The following is a 23317-nucleotide window of genomic DNA, read 5'->3' as shown; positions in this document are numbered from 1 at the left end:
GGTCAGGTTCCGGTGAGCTCTTTCTGGATTGCAGATGGCTGCCTTGTTGATGAGTCCTCACGTGGTGGGGAGAGAGAGGAAGCTCTCTAGTCTCTTCTAAGGACACTAATCCCATCAGGCTCGGGGCCTTACCCTTATGACCTCATTTAACCTTAATCACTTCCATATGGGCCCTAACTCCAAATACAGTCACAACGGGGGCAACAGCTTCAACCTATGAATTCTGGGGGACACAAGCATTCAGTCCATAACACAACATATATTTACAAGAATGTGAAAACAAAAGCTAATGTGCTTTAAAGCAAGTACCATAGATATTGATCCTTTTTCAGTAAAATAGTGTTTGTTCTTTCCAAAGGAATGGCTTGCATGCAATTACAGTAAAATATTTTTCATTTATACTACAGTGGTTTGGAACCTGGGATAATTGACAGAAATGTTTAGTTTCCTTAATCTTTTCCTGTGTGCACAAACAGCAAAAAAGAATTTTACAGAAAATATTAAACACCTCAGATCACATACTATTTTCAAGACCCTTAAAGCACCTCCAAAATGCTTGTCTGTAAAAATAATCTATCGTCCTTCAGAAAAAATACGAGTACACTGGATATACAAACGAAATGGTAGACCTTGAGAATACTAAGAATAGGGTGTGATCCATGATCTCAAAACTGGGCAAGAGACTTACTATGACATATAAATAATTACTTCTTTAAACGTGATGATGGGAGTTTACTATGGCTGAAACAGTCAGGAAAGAATTCCCATAGGTTGGACTTGAGTCAAAATTTTATAGGCCCTACATAAGGTAAAAGGAGGGGGAGATGAGTGCAACGCTTCACATCTATTCTACAACACAGATCTCTAAAGTACTACGGGGCAACACTAATTGCTAAATGTTTTTAAGAGCAACAAAATAGTGTGTAATTCAATTATAGATTGAAATAGTCTATAATTCAATTGTTTTACTAATTCAGACTGTCCTTCAACTCGACTGGCCCAAATCAAGCAGTTTTAACAACATACAGTGATTGATTTATTTTTATTGAAAATACAAAGTAGTATTAAAGAAAACCATTCAAATAAATTAAAAATCATTCCACATTCCCCTATACTAACACAATGAATTTCAGTTTTGCATATTACCTTCCACATGCATAAAGATTTTACAAAGTCACAAAACCATAGTGTGCATACTACTTTATATTGTGCTTATTTTACCTACATATCACAGACATGTCCATAGTTCTACAGTCTTGCAAATAATTACTTTCATGGTAGTGTGATACTTCACTTTTTATTAGCCCACTTTCTTCTTTGCAATGTACATTATTTCCAATTTTATGCTATTATAAATAAGGCAGACATAAACCTCCTTCTGCATTTACCTTTTTTGTTTTGGTTTTTATATCATTCTTTAGGTTACAAATCTAGGAGTAGAATTTATGAGAAAGATATGGTCATCTTTATGGCTCTTTTTATGTAGTACCATGTTACAATCCCAAAGGGTTGTATCTACTTAAAATGCCATCTGAAATTAAACAGTTTCTTTCTAAAATTAAAAATATAAAATCAGAGGAGTTAGGTAATTTTAAACTTCTGTATTTAAAGTTAAAAATAGTCTCTTTAGAAAAAATGAAGAGTGTGGCTAGATCATCTAACAGATTACTAAAAGTTTAGATGAGTTAAGCAATGCTTTCCAACTTTTCTGAAGTTATGGCACACGTGGACAAAGTCATAGAAAATGGACAAAGGTGTTCTGGCCCAGAAGCCCAGCCACCCTGGCCACCTCTGGCTGCTCCAAGAGTTATGAGGATCCTTATCGAGGCACATCTGTGACCCAAAGTGCCAGTGTGCGTGAGTTAGGAAGCTCTCATTGAGAGGTTAAGCGACTCAATCAAAGTTACAAAATCTAGTTAGTGGCAGAGCTGGGAAATCAATGCAAAGTTCTTCTCAACAAGGTTATTTTCTACTATATCACAATTTGCTCTACATGCTTTCTGACTCTAACATTCAATTTTATATGCAGACGTGTCCATACTTAAGAATAAAGAGGATTTTCTAACATGCTTAAACTAAAGATACCTAACCTAGTAATGCACATCAAAGCTGAAAATTAAAAATAGCTTTTAGCATCAACAAACATTTGACTATTTCTCTGCAATTTTTCAGATTTGCCATTCTTTTAAATTTAGTTTGTAAACTCTGAATAGTAATGAACTTTTGCACAGTATCTTGTATATCTCTGGTAGTCAGTAAATAAAGAACAACAACAATAAATTATACATACAACAAAGGAAAAAAACCTTTTTTTTAAAGTGTTGATTTTGTAGAGGTAGAGAAGATTCCCTCCTTAAATTTCAAATACCCAGTGTTCATGCTACCAGAAAAAATTCACTACAAAGGCATTTTACCTCTTACCACATGTTCAACATTCCGTATCACCTTTCAAAAGCAGAGATTATAGGTGTTAATCTCACTGATTCAACTGTAAATATACCTAATAAGAGTTTTCTTGACCATTAATCATTGGGTTAGGGTGTAGGGTGGGGGTTAGGAATGAGAATTTACCCATTATGTACCAGTCCACAAGAACAAGCAAGATACTCCAAACTCTACATTTTTTCACGACACCAAAAACAATGATTACTTGATCATTTCTATGGATTCAATCAGACATTATACACACAAACACATCCGTGGGACCGCATGGCACTTGGAAGATTACCCACTATTTCCCACTTATTAAGATCTGGATCATATTTTTCAATGCTCTGAAGATAAGTTCCCTTTGAGTAGGAATATCCCCCAGTGACATAAATACATCCATTCATGATGACGGCACCACACTCCATCCTCCTTTCCATCATGGGAGCTATCTCTCTCCATTCATTTTGTTCAGGGTCGTAACATTCCGTGATTGTAGTTTGTCCACCAACTAGATAGAGCTTACTTTCAAATGGAACTGAACACAATCCATATTCTATTAAAAAAAAAAAAAGCAGATTTTATTAGGATAACAAATAAAAGAGATACCCTAGGGTGGTGATGTAATAATCCTTTACAATGTAGCATACAAAAATAGAGTAGTTAGGACATTTTGATTTCAGCGCACTCCTGGAACACCGAGCCTTAAGACCCATTCCCTCTCTCCTGATTCAGATGACCTGCTCCTGCCATTCTCTCAGGTCATCATTAAGCTGCCTTTGCAGGATGCTAGGGAGGAACTCATCCTCAGACCACCCTTCTGGGGATTTCCCAGCATAGATGTCTTTTACTACAGCTCTGGGTAAAAGATGGTAGCAGGAAAGTTCCCTCCGACATGAAGACATTCCAGGTAACTGGTGTAGGTTCCCTCAAGTCTTAGCAGCTGTCTCTGTAACCAGTGGCAGGCAATCTGGCCTGTCTGTTGCCACAGGTGCTGCACGGATTACCTTGCTTGCCTCTCTTATACTGCTGGTCAAGTTAAGGACACAGGAAGTTAGAAAAACACACAACGATATTAGTGGGGAACTATAGTCTATCATCTTCAGAAGCTGTGAAAGGTGCTCAAAGGCAGAGGGCTGACTGCTGTGTGAGGTGGGGATGGGCGTCTGCCTCCACAGGGTCAGCCTTGCAGGCTGTTTTAATTTTTCCCGTTTCATTGATCTGCCCCTGCACATCCAAATCTGCTGGCTCTTCAAAGTACCAAGATCTTCTGCAACTTCACTTCACCTTCCTTCTTGCCAGGGCTGTGACTAGGTGAGGCAAGGGAGGTGCACAGACTGCGCAACGCAAGGAGGCTGTCACTCTGAGTCACGGCTTTAACTCTGTGCCTCAAGCGACTCACGTGCCTCACCCTAGTCCCAGCTGGGTGTTTCCTCCACGCCCGCATTTCTAACGTCACTACTAGCCAGTGAGTTCCTTCTCTGGGAATATCAACCATAAGATTACACTTACAAGGTGTGATCAAACAATATGGTGAATGTTTAAATAAATTTAAAAAAAGTATTACAGTAAAAGACACATTGCCATTAATCCCCCTCAAAATACTCCCCCTTGCTTTGAACACACTTATCCCATTGTTCTTGCCACTTTCTGATGCAACTCTGGAAGACCTCTTTCGTGTCATTAGTTGCGCTGTCGTGGCTGCTTCCATGTCCTGAGTTGATTCAAAATGTTTACCTTTCATGGTCATTTTGACTTTGGGGAAGAGCCAGAAGTTGCATAGAGCCAGATCCGGTGAATAAGGTGGATGAGGACACACTGTGATGTTTTTATTTCACAGAAATTGCCGTATACCAGAAGCGATGTGTGACACGGAGCGTTGTCACGATGAAGGATGATTTATGCCACATTTTAAAACACATCTTAACTGTAGCTCACACCTGACTGACTGCATGGAACAAGCTGAAACTTGTCACACTGTTCTAGGGTTCAATGCGCTGCTTCCTGTATTGAAGATTCCTGCCTTTCTGTTGGATGGCACTCGGCAGCAACATTTACCATATTATTTTATTAAAACAGAAAGGCTCCACGTCACACGTACATGTCTGGTACAACAATTTCTGTCAAGTAAAACCATTACAGTGTGTCCTCATCCATCTTCTTCAACGCATCTGGCATTGTACAACATCTGGCTCTTCCCCAAAGTCAAAATGACCATGAAAGGTAAACGTTTTGAATCAATTCAGGACATGGAAGCAGTAACGACAGCGCAACTAATGACACTCATGAAAGAGGACTTCCAGAACTGCTTCAGGAAGTGGCAAGAGCGATGGGATACGTGTATTTGAAATGAGGGGGACTAATGGCAATGTGTCTTTTACTGTAATAAATTATTCTTTTATTTAAACATTCACCGTATATTTTGATCCCATCTTGTAAATACTTCTAGTTGCAGACCTGAAGGAAGAGCAAGATTTGTCAGGGGCACTAATATTACAGCAAATAAACGAAGACGTATTTCTTTATTTGCCATTTTCTGCCATTACTGAGCTGTTCCTTTGCCTGGACATCTCTTCTTTGCCCAGACCTTTGTACAGCTGCCTCCTTCGTGTTTTTCAGGTCTCAGCTTACTATTATCTCCTCTGAGGGGCCTTCCTTGACAATCCAACCTGAAGTGGTCAGTCAGGCATCTCTACCACATCACACGATGTTAATTCCCTCCACTTCTCATTGTCTGGTATGCTTCTTATTTACTGTCTCACTCTCCCTTCCAACAGTGCAGCAACCGTGCCCTGCCTACTGCTGCATTCCCAGCTGGAGAGTGGCAAGTGTCTGGCACCTTGTAAGGACTCAATAAATGTTTGTTGGAACAATAAATGAATGTACCCTCTGTGGCCAAATATATGCCCCCATTATTTTGTGGAATAAAAGCTTGTAAGCCCCTCTTTAGAAAGAGAGAATGTACAATCAGAAATGCGATTTCCCCTTTCAGAATGGAAGACAAATTTTTATCAGTAAAGCTCTTGCTATTTAGGTTTTGCATGCTAAGAAGAAGTCTCAGAAGATGGCACTTTTGCTTTGAGGCCACTTACTGTTGTTCTCAAGTTTCTGATATCCAAGAAAATAAGATTCCTCCTACCTCTGAAAAATCCATTTGCTACTTTCCAGTTATGTACATGTAGAATTTTTAATAGGATTTAGTTGATTTCAGTACTTGTGAAACGTTGTTTATATAAATTATATGAATCATTCCATTAAGTGGTTACTACGAAAATTAATGATTCAAAAATTTTATCAGTTGATGTGAGTGGACAATGAGCTTACTTACTAGGCTTTTCTTAAATTATTCAAAGTTTACCCAAAAATCCTCAATTTGTAATTCTTTTGTTAAGAGAGGTATCTCAATCTTTCTATAGCAGTAAAAATGTTCAAAATAAAGTGATTCCTGATAGTTTTTCCCCTTACCCGAATACAACATAATGTTATGTTATCGTTTGTTGATGGAAACTTTTTCTTCCTCAGCTGTAACTGCCTTTTTTCTTGTTGGTCACGCTACGAAGCTATTGAGGTCAAGGGATTGTGTCTTGTTTAGTGAACTGCTAACATTGTACATAGCACGTAGAAAGCGCTGGGCAAATAACTGTTGGACAAATGAATGAATGAACAATTTTAAACCAAGCATGGGAATGGCACCATCTGTCATGGCTCAGAGTTTACAAGGAAATATTCCCTATAAATACATGACAGTCTGTATTCAGTGTTACATGAGTGATATGAACAAAGTCATGCAGAGAATTCAGAGACAACCACAATATTACCAGGTATTCCATATCCACTTGTCGTGCGGGGAGGCCTGTGGGGTCTCTGGTCCCGCTCCCCATGCAAGAACGCAGGATATGGTGAGGCCAAAAAGGAACACCCACGGAGCCATAGGCAGGGGAGTCATACCACTACGGTCTCACTGGAGGCTGGGTTCACTGGACGTGCGACCTGCTGTCCCTTTTGTCTGCAACCCACCGGCGACTCTCTTTCACTCTCCTCCACTCTCCTCCGTAGCCGCAGCAGTTATATCAGCGGCCAATGGCTCAATGGCCACAGCCGACGGCCAATCAGTCACAGCTGATGGCCATCCACCACCCGAGCCAGCACCCCTCCACGTGAGGCCGAGAGCCTGTAAACTACTTTCTGGGGCTCTGCCCCCACACCACTGAAATGATTTACATTTTTTTCTTAAAGATTTTTGCCACTGAAGAGACCTGTGCAGCTTATCTAACGTAGCCTCTTTATTTTACTGGAAAGTAAGATCCAAGAGCTTAAGCCACTGCCCAAGATTAGGTAAGTAAATACACAGGAGAGCCAGGAGACAGCTCTCTCCCGACTTGACACAGCTCTCTACGGGTTTTTCTCCTTAATCACTTACTGCTTCTTCCCTGTTCTTCACGCATTCTTTTTCTTCAGCTCACCCCTTCACTCCTGCTATTTTCCAAGATTCTGCCCATAGCTGTACTGTTGGTCCCACCCTCTGAAGGCATCTCATTCATCCCCACACCCACAGCCTTCATCTTCAAGCAAACAACTCCCCCATCTCTATATTTAGCTGCACTCTTCCTCCTGAGCTGCAGACAAACTGCTGGACAGCTCTTCTGGGTTATCCAACTAGTTTTTCACATTTAACTACAAAACTGAGCTCATCTCTCCACTTCACCCTTCCTACTGGCTGCTCCTTCAATGCTCCCCATCGTCCCAGTCAACCAGACAGAGGCCTGGAATAACTGTCAACTTCTTTCTCTCCCTCATCTCCTATATCCAATCAGTCAAGGTTACAATCACTACCAATTCAATCAATGTTGAATCTATAACATTCCTCACATCTGCTCGTTTTCCACTCCTACCACTTCAGGCTTTCAGCATTTCCCACCTGGTTTATTAGCAATAGTTTTAGCAGATCTGCCTGCTGTCTGTCTTTCTCCGAATCTATTCTAAAAGGAGCGCTCCTCTTAAAACTAGGACTGATCACACAGTTCTCTTGCCCTGAAACCTTTGGCAGTTCTTCGTTTTTTAAATTCTCCTGACTGCCATTCAAAACCCTCCATGATATATTCAACTGAACTCTCCCATCCTCTCTTTCATTCTACCTCTGACATCTCATTCATATACACCTGCTCCCAGGTACTGGAATTAAACCTCAAACTTTCCCTTCTGCCTTCCTTCATTGGCTAACTCTCTGCCAGAAAACCCTCCCTCAAAAACTACCTTCCCTAATTGCAGCCATTCTTTAAAAAGGCCCAAATCATGACAACCTACTCCTGGAAGCTTCTAACATTGCTAGATTTCCCTTAATCAGACTCAAGCTCTCTCTATCCTCAAGTTCAATAGCACTTATTTATAAGATTGTCTTGCAGTCCACTTATGAATGTATATTTGCTACTAGATTCTGAGTTCCTGTCGCAGTAGAGACTAGCCCTTAATCATCTTTGTATGTTATATAATAACCAGAATGATATCTTTCCCAAGGTAAAGTCTCAATAAACATTAGCTTGAATTTAATGGAATTATAGTCCCGTTTTTCAACTTTACAAAGCTACTGTCTTTTAAAGGCATTAAGAAAAAAAGATAACATTTATATTACATTTGAACAATAATGATTTCTTTGCAATCTAAGTTATGTATACTATAAGGTCGACAAACTCAAGACTGATATTTTCGTTCCTCAGGCGGCGCTCCTAAAATACCTAAGAAGCATATCTTGCGCTAATTCAGAGGCTGTAGATCCAAATGCCTCCAAGGGCTCAGAAGGTAACAGAAGGGCTGAATGAAGCCTGCTAGGGGTAAGAAAACATCAGCACGAGCCCCCCTAGGTCTGTGACATGATGAGAATGGGACAGACTGTGGTGACAAGGAGCACACAATCCTCTTCTAAAGGACACAGCCACTACTTGACCCCAATGATCACTGTCAGGATGGAATATGGTCTGAGGCTGCCAGTTCTTCGCATTTTTCTAAAATCCAGAAATCATGATTTTTATTTGAAATCTCTTGAATTTTAAATATTAGTGGTAACAAGCCAGTTAAAAAATATTTTAAACACTGTCAGAGCCAAAGAGAATATACCATGCAGGGTGCTAATGTGATACCTTTGTTTTTTAATCTTACTTCAGGAAAAAGTCCAATGTAAATCAAGACTTTACAAATAGAATGATAAGTTCCCACTGATTTATACTGTAATTTAATATTTATTTCTAATTGATTTTTCAATTTGCCATGGCTTTTCATACTGTGTTTGAAGTCTCACTGTCTTTTAGACTCTCAAGCAAGCAGTTAATAAGTTATATATCAACTTAAATATGCTGTGGGATATTTACTTTTAAAAGAACCCCTTTACGAAATATATTATTAAATTTGTAATGTAAATAATTGCCCTCTAATTGGTTAATTTGACTCTTCATACTATCTTGGATTTTCTTTGTAAAGATAACTCAGAGTAATATCTAACTCATGGTGAACATGAGGAGCAGATGATGTAACAGTGTGGTTACTGAGTGCGTGGTGCTCCCAGCCAGACTGTCTGGATTTGAACCTCACCTCTAAGAAGCACTAGCTGGCTGACCTTGAGCAATGTATTTACTCTCTGTGTGCTTTAGATAATAGAAATGATAAATGTGATTAACAGTAGCACCTCGCTCATAGGATTGCTGTGAGATTTAAATAGATTAATACATGGAAAATTATTGGACTAGTTAGTGCCTGGCACATACTCACTGAATAAATGTCAGCTACTGCTCAGTGTGAGCTGTTATTAGTAGGTTGGTGCAGAAGTAATTGTGGTTTAAAAGGTTAAAAATAATTGCAAAAACCGCAATTACTTTTGCACCAACCTAATACTTTTCCTTATAATTTCATTGGTCGTAACAGAAAGTGGTGGGGAGTCTGGAATAATACATCTGGGCTACTAGGACACAGAAGCTACCCATTCCATGATGTCTTCTGAGCCAGGACAGCCTGCAGCTGAAGTCTCTTCTTGTATAAAGCCCGTGGCATATGGAGATACAGCACCAGATTCAGCTGTGCTCTACGTAAACTGTGAGATGACATTTCTGAGATGCGGGTGTTAGCTACACTGGTCAAAAAGCAGGACAGCCTGCTTCCTTAAGGAGAGGCAGGTTGCTTAGTGGTTATAGCACCGTTTACGCAATCAGACTGCCTGAACTGAATCCTGGTCCACCACTTCCAAACTGTGTGACATTGGCAAAGTTACTTATCCTTTCTAAGCCTCCATTTCCAAATATGTAAAACAGGGGTAAACAGTACCTACTCACAGGGTTGTAGTTAGAATTTAAGGTAATATTACATGCAAAGTGCTTAGTCAATACCTAACTTATGAAAAGTGCTCAAGAAGGTTAGCTGTTACTATTACTCTCAGATAGTTCAAGATTGTGAATTTCAATTATGCTCTCCAGTAACCCACTTAGAAGTGATGCTATACGGAAAAGGACTCAAAGTAGTATAGTGATTTGGTGATATGAATCTTTTCTGATGTAACAGGCTTAAGTAACAGGCTATAGCTTATGCTTCCCCCGAGCTCTTCACAAAGAGACAAGTCAAAGAACAAAAGACACCACAGAAGGCAGGCCACTCCTTGTGGGCAGACAACTTGTCCCCTTTATGATTGTTAAAATGAGGCCAACATGAGGCTCTGCACACCGTAGGAGTGAGTGCTTAACAGTTATTGAAACCCAGAAAGACCACGCTTCTAAAAGAAGAAACCATCTTCTGTTGAACTGAATCAACAGGTACCCTTCCCAACTATTTGTTAGACTAGTGCTTTTTAACTGCTTATAAAAATTGTGTTTAACGGCTTAAAAAATCTGGGCCGGATGGCTCAGTTGGTTACAGCGCAAGCTCTGAACAACAGGGTTGCCGGTTTGATTCCCACTTGGGCCAGTGAGCTGTGCCCTCCACAACTAGAATGAAGACAAGGAGCTGCCACTGAGCTTCCAGAGAGGTGGACAGATGGCTCAGTTGGTTAGAGCATGAGCTCTCAACAAGGTTGCTGGTTCGATTCCCGCATGGGATGGTGGGGCCCCCTGCAAGTAAAGATTGAAAACGGCGACTAGACTTGAAGCTGAGCTGCGCCCTCCACAACTAGATTGAAGGACAACGACTTGGAGCTGACGGGCCCTGGAAACACACTGTCCCCAATATTCCCCAATAAAAAAATTTTTTTTTAAATTGTGTTTTATATAATACATGTAAATGAAAGCACATAAGGAATACGAAACACACAAAAAAGAATCTAAGTGAAAAAAAATAAAAAAACTACTACTTTTAACCACATAGGCTTAAATACGTGTAGTATAAAGACATGAGAGAAAGTATTTAAAGACATGATCTAATCTGAATAATCTAAATTGTGATTATTGTTACATGGAAATATGAGTATTTTGAGCCTTTTAATTACACCATGTGTAGTCTACTATAAATGTAGCATTTTTTATTTCCAGCCCATTTTTAGCCATCTCTTATACTGACAAGCGGTACCACAACATGTACTACTGACAGGATTCTGTTACCTGGATGTGGACTGGAGGTGATGAGGCTCCATTCATTGATGTCTGAATTGTAGCTCTGGACCTTGTCATAGGTGCAGCTTCCTCTGTAGCCACAGTGTCCACCAATGACGTAGATAACCTCATGTAAGACACAGGCAGTAGCATTTCCCACGCCTGTGGTAATTAAAATCACATTAAAATCACATTTTCAGCTGATCTTTCATTCTGTTTTACGATGAATACTGTATTGTTTTTGTTATTATTCACATAAGGCATGTACTCTGAGGGACTGAAGGATAAAAAAGAAAAGCTCCTCGCACTCTTAAAAGATGGTGAGACATTTACAAAAATAATTAGAACACAAGGTAGAGAGCTGTGGATGTTTAGAGCAAGGAGACATTGCTTTTGACTAGGGAAATCATGGCAGGAGGTGGCAAAATTTGACCTGGTCCTTAGTGGGTAGGAATTTGGCAGGTAGAGGTTAGAGGAAGCCATTCTAAATGAGGGCAAGGCAAGTGCAAATGCTTATTGGGCAATCCAAGTAGCAGTTTTGATTTTGGCATACCTGGGGTTGTCTTGTGGGAATTAAAATTGGCATGGTAAGTTAGAGCTACATGGCAAAGAATCCTGATGCCCAACTAAGAAATCTGGACTTAAATCAGCAGGATTTTCAAGCTTTTTAAATCAAGCAAGGGAGGGATTACAAAGGTAGAAAGGTAGAACTGATCCAGCTGCAATGTGTTAAGGGTCTGCATTAGATGGGGCTTTCGGTATAGAGTGGAGGGCAAGGTGACAAGAGACACAGGAAAAACAGATAAGCCTTGATAACTGACTGAGTTGGACACCAACAAGACACATTATGAAATCCTGAGCTTGCAAAACGGGGAAATGTTGATGCCATCGAAAAATACAGAGGAGGAGAAAATAGTTTCAGCAGGGGAACAAGAAGAGGGAAGAAAAATGATGAGGTTCATTTTAGTTGAAAAGTCGGTTTAGTCTTTCAACAAACTTTTACTTAGCATTGCTACATGCAGGGGTGCAGTTTCATCTCGTTCATTTCTACTCTAGAACAAAAGTGAGTTTATAAGCAAGGCAGTTATGAGGGGGAAACATGTTAGGAGTTCCTAAACAGCCAACTATTTCTTCTCTGTATCTTCCTGAACCAAAAAAGGAAATGAATTTGAAATTTGATTCTACCCGATGTAAGTTCTCATTATCAGAGAAAACTGCTAGTTCACTTCAAGACTACAAAATAAAACAAATTGGGAAAAATGTTGTTCTTTCTACAGAAAAATGTGAAACTAAGTTCAGCAAGAGTCTGATCACTATAACCAGTACTAACCCAAAATGCATAACTGACAAAGTGTTACTGTAATGCTGGGACTCAGCTCCCGCCCCCCCTCACCCCCCCCCCCAGCACAAAAACGCAGGATATGGTGAGGCCAAAAAGGAACAACAACAGAGCCATAGATAGGGGAGCCATACCACTATATTCTCGATGGCGGTTGGTGGAGACACAAAAGCAAACATCTGTCAGCACCCCAAAGAGGGGTCTTCCCGCACCCTAGTCTCGCTGACAGCCGCGCAAGACACAGGAAGTAGGATCAACATGAGCCGCAATGTAATCCCCTTGCTAAGCGCACGTGCTAGCCGCAATTCATCCACTTCACTGCCAACCCACCAAACAACCCACGTAGCCACAGCAGTTATATCAGTGGCTAATGGCTAACCGGTAACAGCTGATAGCCAACTAGTCACAGCTGACGACCATCTACTACCCGAGCCAGCACCTTTCCATGTGAGGCTGAGAGCCTGGAAAGTGCTCTCTGGGACTCTGTCCCCACAGTTACCTTTCCTTGGGATGATTAGATATAACGAAGAATCAAACCTTCAAGATAAAAGCAAAAAAAAAATCGTAATGTCAGACCCAGCTGGCAGGTGGGGGAGGACTTTGGCATATGAGGGTCTCCCATTCCACTCATGGCTGAGTCAAGTACACATATGGCTTTCTTTCACGGTGCATACACCATTGCAACATTTTCTCGTCAGCAAGCATTGTTTCAAATGATTTAACAAAATTTTGGTAAAGTAATACATTTCCATCCTCAAAGAAATATACCGTAAACTACAAAACCATTGAAACTGATCTCATCATTAAGAAACAGAAGCAGAAATATATCCAGGTTTGCAACAGCTGCTAAAATATTTGCAATGTCCTTGTTTCTTCTGTGGAAGAGGCATCAGACAGGACATCCAGAACCACCTTGGAGAGGGGACCTAGAATCCGTAAGTGGGGGGGTCAGTCATGCTCAGGCAGTCAAAAACCAGAGCAACAACAGCAGGGGGTTTTAAGCCACCTTCTCCCATCCATCCACCCACTGGTGAATCTTTGGGCATGCAGGGCAGCAGTCATGATTTAACATGAGAGTTACTTCTGCCCTATCCGAGCTGACACGTTCTATAATGATGCTCATGACGACAATGCCTCACACTTACTGAGTGCCCACTCAGTGCCAGACACTGTTCTAAGCGGTTCACGTGCATAAATTCATTTCATTCTCTCAAAACCCTAAGTTACATAATGTTGTCACCTCCGTTATTCAGATGGCAAAACTGGGGCACAAGGAGATTAAATAATCTGCCCAAGATCACCAGCAAGGAAGTGGAAGTCGGGATTTGGACCCAGGCAGTTTGGCTTCAGAAGCAGTGTGCCTGATCACAAGACCATTCTGTTTCTCAGGCTTCCTGCTTCTCATCCATGGATCACACCAGGTCAGATTCCCACACCAGGTCAGATTCCCACACCCTCACTAGTGTTAAAAAAGAAACTGAAAGGCCTGGGAAGAAACACTGGGGATAAAATGACACAAATTTGGTAACAACCTACCAGTTGTTTCTGTGCAACTCCCCAGCACCAATGAACACATGTAATTAAATACGATTCCAGTTTAACTTTTTTTCCAGTGGGAGGGAAGGAGAGCAAGGCTAATCTAGTGCCAAACAGCAGAAAATACTGTATTCATTAGACAGATATTGAAACACAGTAATGTGGCTGGCTCTGGGGGACACGTAAGGGAGGATAGGGAATCTGCCCCTCTCTTTTACTCTATGAGACAAGACTTGAATCAGAAAAGCAGTGGCTATGTGTCTTTAGTTTTTGAGAGAAAGTAATTTGTTACACCCTGCAGGAACCAGACCTTTCAAGGATTTAATAAAAGACCTTTTAAAAGAGAGGTGATCAAATGATGAGATGAAAAAGCAGAATATTTAAAAGCATAATAAAAAAGGGTTCAGTTTCAAAAGCAAGTCAAAATAAATAAATAAACACAAGTAAAACTACCCAGCTTTCTCTGTTTAACCTTTGACTTAGATACAAATTCTTAAGAGTCAAAGCAAGATCTAGGCTCAAAACAAGCTGTAGAGTAAGTAGAATGAATTATACTGCTTTCTAATATAAATGATATATCTTTTCTAGCCTGCGTAGTGCCCTGTAAGCACATAACTCAAACAAGTTAGGGACTGCTACATTATGTTTTTACTTGGAACATTCTGTGCATTACTTGTATAATCTACTATAGTTCCTAGATAGCATTCCAAAGTGATAAATTCTTTTTAAAGTTATTTCAAGAGAAGCAAGACCAATGGCCCAACCTCAAACACCTGAAAAATACAGAATAAACGTAATCTGCACTTACCTTTAATCATGTTGGCAATAGGTATCCATTTCTCTTTCAATGGATCATAGAACTCAGCCTCTTCTGCTGGAGCCCCTTTTCTGTAACCACCTAAAGCATAGACACAGCCACCCAAGGTGACTGCACAGTGGTAATACCTGGCATTGAGCATTGGCAAACCTTCTGTCCATTCATCACTTTCACTATTATAGATCCACACTGTGTCAAGGGCTTCTATGTTATCCGTCCTGTAACCCCCAGTTACATAAATGTTGGGTCCCAAACATGTAACACCATAGCTCTCCCTAGCATAATCTGGTATTTCTGCTCCCTGAATCCAAACATTTGTCAAAGGATCCCATATGTGAACCTCTGATAAAGGATGCCAGTAATAGCCTCCAATGATATACATTGTGGCTGTGGACCTCTGGGAAATCTCTTTGTGCATGGGATTCAAAGCATTGTATATTAGAGATCGTATCTTATTTTCAGTTAGTAGGCAGCTTCTTTGAAGGCCTAACGCTGTTTTTAAATATACTGGATCTATATCTATGTTGATATAGCTTAGTAGATTATATAGGCATTCAATTCGATTTTCTACATCATGAGCAGTCCACTTAATAACTGGCTCTATGATGGCTTCTTCTTTCCAAACACTGAGATTCTTTCTGGACAAGATAAAGAGGAACTTTTCCAGGCTGATTTCCAGAAATTCTTCTTGTTGCCATACTTCCTTAAACCTTGAACACAGAATTCTTCGAGATTCTTTCTCTAATTCTGGACACACGTGAAATTCTGCAAAGGAGTGCATTCCAATACAATTATCAATATCCAGGTGCCTTACCAAAAATTGCTCACAAGCTTTCTTTACTGAAAGGAACTGTAGCAGATCTGCTGCTTCAAGTAGGCTTTGAACATTTCTTTTAGTTATTTCAATTTGGGAAGTGTATGCATAATTTACAAGGCCTTCCAAAATATCATGGTGGATGCCAGAGATTTTTATTTTATTTTTAAATTTTTCTTTCATGTCAGCTGTGAACATTGCCTTAAAATAATTGCTGCAAGCAGCTAAAACAGCTCGGTGACAATGGAAGATTATGCCTGAAGAACACTGAAGGGTAATATCAGTAAATAATCCATCCAAATAAAATGTTCTGAATGCATCCAGAAAATCCACTGGATGCGTTGAATCCTTGAAAAGGTAAATATAATCTTCTTGTCCCTTTAGAGCCATAGCTGCAATAAATATGAAACAATAAACATGTTTTTAATTTTGCATGTAACCTCAAATAATCAATGCTAAATATTCCAATATTACCATGATTGACTGGCATCAAATATACTGCAAAACTAGACCAAATTCAACATTCTAAGTAACAAATGCAAAATGTGGATGGACTATATGATGATCTATATGATGGTCACCTTAAACCCAGGGCAGCTCGGAATCCGAAACGAAGCCCCCGGATTTTTCAGTCCTTTCTAGAAGAAATACTGATTCTTCTAGCTACCCCAGTTACCCAGTCTCCACAGTCGTCCCCGAGCTCACAGTCCGACAGACATGCCACACTTGGCAAACCAACTGTCCGGGGGTCACCTCACCCGAGGCCGGACTTTGGCCATCTGGGTTCGGCCCCAATTCAAGTCAGTGCGAGATGCTGAGAGGAATGATCGAAATACAGTGAGACAAAAAGAAATCTCAGAAAAGGAAAAGCTTGTGCCTTTCTGCTGAAGGCAGGAGATAAAGGAAAGCGGCGCGGCCGCGGCCCCTTCCCCCGTGCGCCCCCTCCCCCGCGGTGCCGCAGGGGTTTCCGCACGCCCCGCGCCTGGGCCGGGGGCCCGCGTTCCCGCCCGCAGACCGCCCCGCTGCAGGGCCGGTCACGGGGACTCGACTCCAGGGCGCCGCGCGCCGCCGACCGGGCCCGGTGCCCGCGTCCGTCGGACGCGGGACGCCGCACAGGTGTGGGGAGGGCGCCGCGGGCGGCCCCGCGCTCGGCCCAGCCCGGCGCCCGCGCGGCCATTGTCTGCTCCTCTGCCGCGGGCGGGCGGGCTCAGGAGACGGCGCGGCCTCGCTCTCCCGCGCTGGGTCCTGCTCGCTTCCCGCCGGCTGGCCTTGGGCGGCAAGTTCGCAGCGCACCTACCTCCAGTGACCGCTCCGGGACGCGGTGCTGACCCGCGGGCTAGCGGCGAGCGGGAGCGGGAGCGCCTCCGGACCCTCTGACCATCTTTGGAAGAGGCGCGGCGGAGGCTGCCTCCTAGTGCAGCTCCAGCCCACAAGCGGCTCCTATTTTGGTGCCTCGGCTGCAGCCCGCCTCCATCTGATCAGCCCCCCGCGCGGCCTCTGCACGGGGCCACTGGCGGGAATTCCGGGGTGGCGGGGCCGCGCTGCGCGCAGGAGCGGGGCGGGCTGGCGCGCGGCTGCAGCTGGAGCCTCCCGGGCGCTTCACCGCGCAGCAGGTGGGGCGGTTTCCCTGAGGAGCCTGCCTTCGCCGCTCGCTTTCCCCTCTCCTGGGGTCTGTGTCTAACGCACACGCACAACTCAAACATTTTCTCTCTAGACAAACTCGGCAGGTCCTGAATTAAGAGCACATAATGGAGGCTGAGAAGGGGCTGCCCTTTACCCTTCCCTCAATAGCTCCAACCAGGCCCGGCCGGAGAAAGTGTGGAGAAAATGCAGCAAACCTAAAGGTCGGGGGTCGAGGTTGTCTTCAAAATGCCAGAAGTAGCTGCCGCTTTCCCACGAACGCCATCCCGCCTCCAGCATTAAACTCAGGAGGGAGCCTCTGGGGTTGATTTGCACACTATGGGTTAACCTAGAAGCTTTGAGAAAAACTGGGAGCAGCCAGGGTCAAGGATTCACGTTACCGTGTTTAGAGCAGAGTAGCTGGAATGAGCAGTCTTTCCTCCTGACAGCAGCTAGTCCAATCACATAAAGATGCCCGTGTGCTACACCAGAAAGTTCATTTTCTTGTTCCAACAAAAGCCAATATCTAATATTTTCATTCATTTATTTGTAAGACTTTACTGATTGCTTGCTTGATAGGGCTAGGCACTGGTAAAAGAGTGGTGAAAGATGGCCCATGGCTCTCATGAAGCTTAGAGTTTAGCCACTTTGAGAAGGAGACCAGGATAAAAGGCACACCAGAGGCCCAGGGTGGTTTCTCAGAGTGTGGTATGAAAGACAGAACATACAAATGGACAATGGCTGGACTGTATATGACAGAACTCTGAACCACATAAGCAGCCCAGGAAGCCAAACCACAACCTCTGCAGCAATTGGACCAGAACAGGACTGGTCAAGACTGCCAGCTTCCCTATTTTTACCCTTACCTCCAACTCAGGACCAACCAGAGAAAGCCAAATATGCTCCCTGAACCAATCACATAAAATACCCCCTGCTTCTAGTAGCTGGTCTACAGCTTTCCCAGGCCAGTCAGAGCAGACCCCAGACCTTCCTCTTTTTTTCACTTTTATGTAAACCTTTTCTACTCCCCTACCTGCCTTTAATCCTGTGCCAAAGGCAAGTAATGGTGGCTGACTCAGTTATAGCAAGATCCGAATAAATAGCATCTGTTCTCATTTGGGTGGTTTTAGTTTAATTCCACATGTCAGACCATCTCAATGCAATTATGTGGATGCTGGTTATGCAGCACCCGCAACCACTACCACCACCCCATCCAGACTTCTTGGGGTGAAGACCTAGGAATCTGCATTCTAATCAAATGCATCAAGTGATTTTTTTGCAGTTAGAAGAATGTATGTTGGACCCAAGATGGGAGAAAAAAGAAAGGTTTAATATCCAACATGTGGTTTAAAGTTTAGTAAAGAAGGAAAGTAAATGAAATTTAGTTTCAGGATTAAGGTTCATTTCTGCCATTTATTTCACATGTAACCTTAAACAAGTTACTAACCTTTTCTGATTCTTAGTTTTCTGATCTGTAAAACACACCAAAAAATATCAATACTTTCTAAACGTAACAGTTGTGGCAGAAGGGTGTGCCACTTAGGATGTGGCATATATTAGCTGCTATAATGAAAGGATATTTACACTTAATTTCCATCACAACCTCAATTTGGAAATTAGCATCTTATTAACATTTCTTTACAAATTATTAATTTTTTAGTTAATTGTAATTACAGACAGTTCATCTTTTGTAATGGGTAGTGATATTGTTAGTGTTGCCATTCAAGGACACGATTGTGACTGACTGAAGATGGGGCATTCTTTCCATGTTTGTCACTGAAGTGTGGAAATGGCTGTGGCTATGATGACAGGTTTGATGTACAGAAAATATTATAGGCTCTAACTCAGAGTAGGGGCTTCTAGAATCATAACAGCATGAGATGAACGATTCTTGAATAATAGAATTCACTACTGTCATTGGTACAGTTATTTCACATTGCTGCATAGATCAATTAAAACTTTTGCTTCCACTGCCTGATGTTCCTTGTGAATTACTGCTTAAAAGTGTATAAACTTAAGTTACATGTCAGTAAAAAAGACCAAGAAAAGTGGTGTATATCAGTACATATTAGATTGCTTCAACTTGCCAAGAAAAGAGCATGTCCTGAAGGGTATTGCCAGCAGTTCCTCTTTACCACATGCTTTATCAAAGAGACCACTGCAAATGCTAATAAATTTGATGTACTCAAAAACATATAATTAACATTCATAAGTTAAATAAATTAATGGCACTGTTCAAGAAAACAAATGTGCCATCTGTGAATCTAAGTCATAAGGAAATAAAGAGCTACTACAAAGATGAAACATAACTGACTCTTGGCACATACTAAACTTGGCATGGAATTGGATGCCATTTGGCATCACACTTAAGCTTTTCAAAAGACTCCTGGTTTCTAAAAATAACAATTGTACTTACTGTTTTTACCTTATTAGTACATCTTTCCCCTAAGTGTTGCTATGCTATTAAGTGTTTGATATGCTAATTGTGAAATAGTTATCGAGGTATGTAAATGGTGGGTATAAACAGGAAATTTTGTATACTTCATTTACATACTGAATTAAACAAGTTGTTACTAACTATAAATATAGTGGGTATAATTTATAAGGCCACCACATACAGCTGTGTAAGTTATGCACTGCACAATTCCAGCTCATTCCACTCAAGTAGAGTGCAATGTGAACATGGTCTTCAGGAGTTGTACAGTATACAACCAGCATGGGTCTCTGTGGCTGCCTTTGAGTTGCTATGTTCTTGGCAAAGTCTCTTTGTTACACTTCCTGGAAAATCAGAAAGTGAACATTCTAATGACTGGATAACAAGTACTTTTGCAAGTCACGAAGTTTCCAATTTCTTGTTTGCAATAAAAATTAAAGAGGATTTTTGACAAGTAATTTGGAAAGAATCCACAAAATGAGTGGCACTGCTATAATAAATTTCTCTCATTTCCATCTGCTTGCCTATATGAACACTTTTTCTTCGGGACTATATCTATAGGAATTTAAAACAAGAATATCATCCTAAACTCTTGTTCTAGCAGTATGTAATACTCAGCCAAATATCTATGGTTTAAGTGAAAAGAAAATAGTCCCATTCATCAGCTTGAAATAAATTTTGATAAAATTTACTTTTAATTTAAACGTATTTATGTTGCTGGATAAATTATAATAATTGCAACGTTAATCAGCCTGGAATTTTCTTACTACTGAAGAATCAAGGGCATACCAAAGTCAGCACTCCTGGTAGCCAGCTTTGGATCCAGCCGGAGCACCATCTGGTCACCTTCAAGGATGACACACCCAAAGGACAGACTGAGCAGACACAAGAGCCCTGCTAAAGCGAATTCTGCTTTGTAGGGTCAGCCCCTGCATAACAGCTCCTCCACTGTAGTCACCAGCCAGTCCTCACAACCAATCAGCCCAAGGGTCAATCCCTCGCACTGACGTGCAAATAGCAAGCAAGGCTCAACTACCGTGTTTCCCCAAAGAAGACCTAGCTGGACCATCAGCTCTAATGCATCTTTTAGAGCAAAACTTAATATAAGACCCGGTCTTATTTTACTATAAGACCTAGTCTTTTTTTTTTAAAGATTTTTATTGGGGAAAGGGAACAGGACTTTATTGGGGACCAGTGTGTACTTCCAGGTCTTTTTCCAAGTCAAGTTGTTGTCCTTTCAATCCTAGTTGTGGAGGGCGCAGCTCAGCTCCAGGTCCAGTTGTCATTGTTAGTTGCCGGGGGCAGATCCCACCATCCCTTGCGGGACTCAAGGAGTTGAACCGGCAACCTTGTGGTTGAGAGCCCACTGGCCCATGTGGGAATCAAAACGGCAGCCTTCAGCATTAGGAGCACGGAGCTCCAACTACCTGAGCCACCAGGCCAGCCCCAAGAGCCAGTCATATAAAATATAATATAATATAATATAATATAATATAATATAATATAATATAATACAATACAATATAATACTAGGTTTTATATTAATTTTTGCTCCAAAAGATCTTATTTTCGAGGAAATAGGGTACAACGGGAGGGCACATGCAACCCACACAAAGGATACATCTGCAGCACCCAGCTCAAGTGACCAAGGAGACTGTGCCAATAGGCCCCACAGGAAACCTACTACATAAGGCCACTCTATTAAGACTGAGAGACATACCGTGTTTCCCCCAAAATAAGACCTAGCCAGACAATCAGTTCTAATGCATCTTTTGGAGCAAAAATTAATGTAAGACCTGGTATATTATATTATATTATATTATATTATATTATATTATATTATATTATATAGACCCAGTCTTACAGTAAAATAAGACCGAGTTTTATATTATTTTTTGCTTCAAAAGACACATTAGAGCTGATGGTCTGGCTAGGTCTTAGTTTTGGGGAAACAGTAATATAAGACCAAGTCTTATATCAATTTTTGCTCCAAAAGACACATTCGAGCTGATTGTCTAGCTAGGTCATGTTTTCGGGGAAACATGGTAGTAGCCTGACCTAATACATACATAGAGACAAACACAGTGAGGCAGCCAAAATGGGGAGACAAAGAAATATGTCCCTAATGAAGGAACAGAACAAAGCTCCAGAAAAAGAACTGAACAAAATGGAGACAGGCAATGTACCAAATGCAGAGTTCAGAACAATGGCTATAAGGGTGCTCAATGATCTCAGTGAGAACTTCAACAAAGAGACAGGAAACATAAAAATGGAGATAGAAAATATAAAGAAGAACCAGTCAGAAATGAAGAATGCAATAACTGAAATGAAAAATATATTAAAGGGAATCAACAGTAGATTAGATGAAGCAGAGGAATGAATCAGTGATTTGGATAAGGTAGCAAATAAGGTAGCAGAAAACACCCAATTAAAACAGCAAAAAGAAAAAAAGAATTAAAAAAAGACGATAGTTTAAGGGGCCTTTGAGACAATATCAATGGTATCAACATTCACATCATAGGGGTACCAGATGGAGGAGAAAGGAATTGAAAACCTACTTGAAGAAATAATGACAGAAAACTTCCCTAACCTGGTGAAGGAAATAGACATCCAAGACCATGAAGTGCAGAGAGTCCCAAACAAGATGATCCCAAATGGGCCCACAAAAAGGCACATCATAATTAAAATGTCAAAGGTTAAAGACAAAGAGAGAATCTTAAAAGCAGCAAGAGAAAAGCAGTTAGTTACCTACAAGGGAGCTCCCATAAGACTGTCAGTTGCTTTCTCAACAGAAACGTTTCTGGCCGAAGGGATGGGCACAAAATAGTCAAAGTGATGGAAAGCAAGGATCTACAATCAAGATTACTCTACCTAGCAAAGCTATCATTTAGAATCAAAGGACAGAAAAAGATCTTCCCAGACAAGAAAATGCTAAAAGAGTTTATCACCACCAAACCAGTATTACAAGAAATGTTATAGGGGCTTCTTTAAGACAAATGAATGAATGAATAAATAAAATATCAAAAATATGAATGATTAAATGGCAATAACGACACATCTATCAATAATTACTTTAAACGTAAATGGACTAAATGCTCCAATCAAAAGATAAGGTGGCTGAATGGATAAGAAAACAAAACCGTTACATGTGCTGCCTACAAGAGACTCACTTCAGATTGAAAGACACACACAAACTGAAAGTAAAGGGATGGGAAAAAGACATGTCATTAAAAAAAAAGGCTGGGGTACCAATACTTATATCAGACAAAATAGACTTTAAAACAAAGGCTATAACAAGAGAAAAAGAAGGGCCCAGTAATCCCACTTCTGGATATTTATCTGAAGAAACTCAAAACCCTAATTTGAAAACACATATGCATCCATATGTTCATTGCAGCATTATTTACAATAGGCCAAGATATGGACGCAACCTGGGTGTCCATCAATAGATGAATGGATAAACAAGAGGGGATACATATATACAATGGCATATTACTCAGTCATGAAAAAGAATGAAATCTTGCCATCTTCAACAACATGGATGGAGTACAGAGTATTTGCTAAGTGGCGTAAGTCAGACAGAGAAAGACAAATGCCATATGATTTCATTTATATGTGGACTCTAAAGAACAAAGTAAACAAAGAAACAAAACAGAAACAAAATCATACATACAGAGAACATTTGGATGGTTGCCAGATGGGAGGGAGTTTGGGGGAAGATATTAAGAAGTACAAAATAGTCACGGGGATGTAAAGTATAGCAAAAAGA

General features: G+C 41.1%; 1 protein-coding gene across 1 annotated transcript; it reads right to left on the bottom strand.

The window, feature by feature from the left end:
• Positions 1-1023: 1023 nt before the first annotated feature.
• Positions 1024-17123, bottom strand: KLHL23 (kelch like family member 23). Its single transcript, XM_019727393.2, has 4 exons — positions 16792-17123; positions 14672-15886; positions 10998-11150; positions 1024-2983 (listed from the first exon to the last, which is right to left on the bottom strand). Exons 2-4 carry the CDS (start codon positions 15882-15884, stop codon positions 2673-2675), a joined length of 1677 nt encoding a protein of 558 aa, XP_019582952.1. The 5' UTR covers positions 15885-15886; positions 16792-17123; the 3' UTR covers positions 1024-2672.
• Between the last annotated feature and the right edge of the window lie 6194 nt (positions 17124-23317).

The sequence above is a fragment of the Rhinolophus sinicus genome, linkage group LG01 (genome assembly GCF_036562045.2).
Source record: "Rhinolophus sinicus isolate RSC01 linkage group LG01, ASM3656204v1, whole genome shotgun sequence".
Taxonomy (NCBI): domain Eukaryota; kingdom Metazoa; phylum Chordata; class Mammalia; order Chiroptera; family Rhinolophidae; genus Rhinolophus; species Rhinolophus sinicus.
Note: the sequence above shows the minus strand (reverse complement) of the source record. Positions and strands in the feature narration are given on the sequence as shown.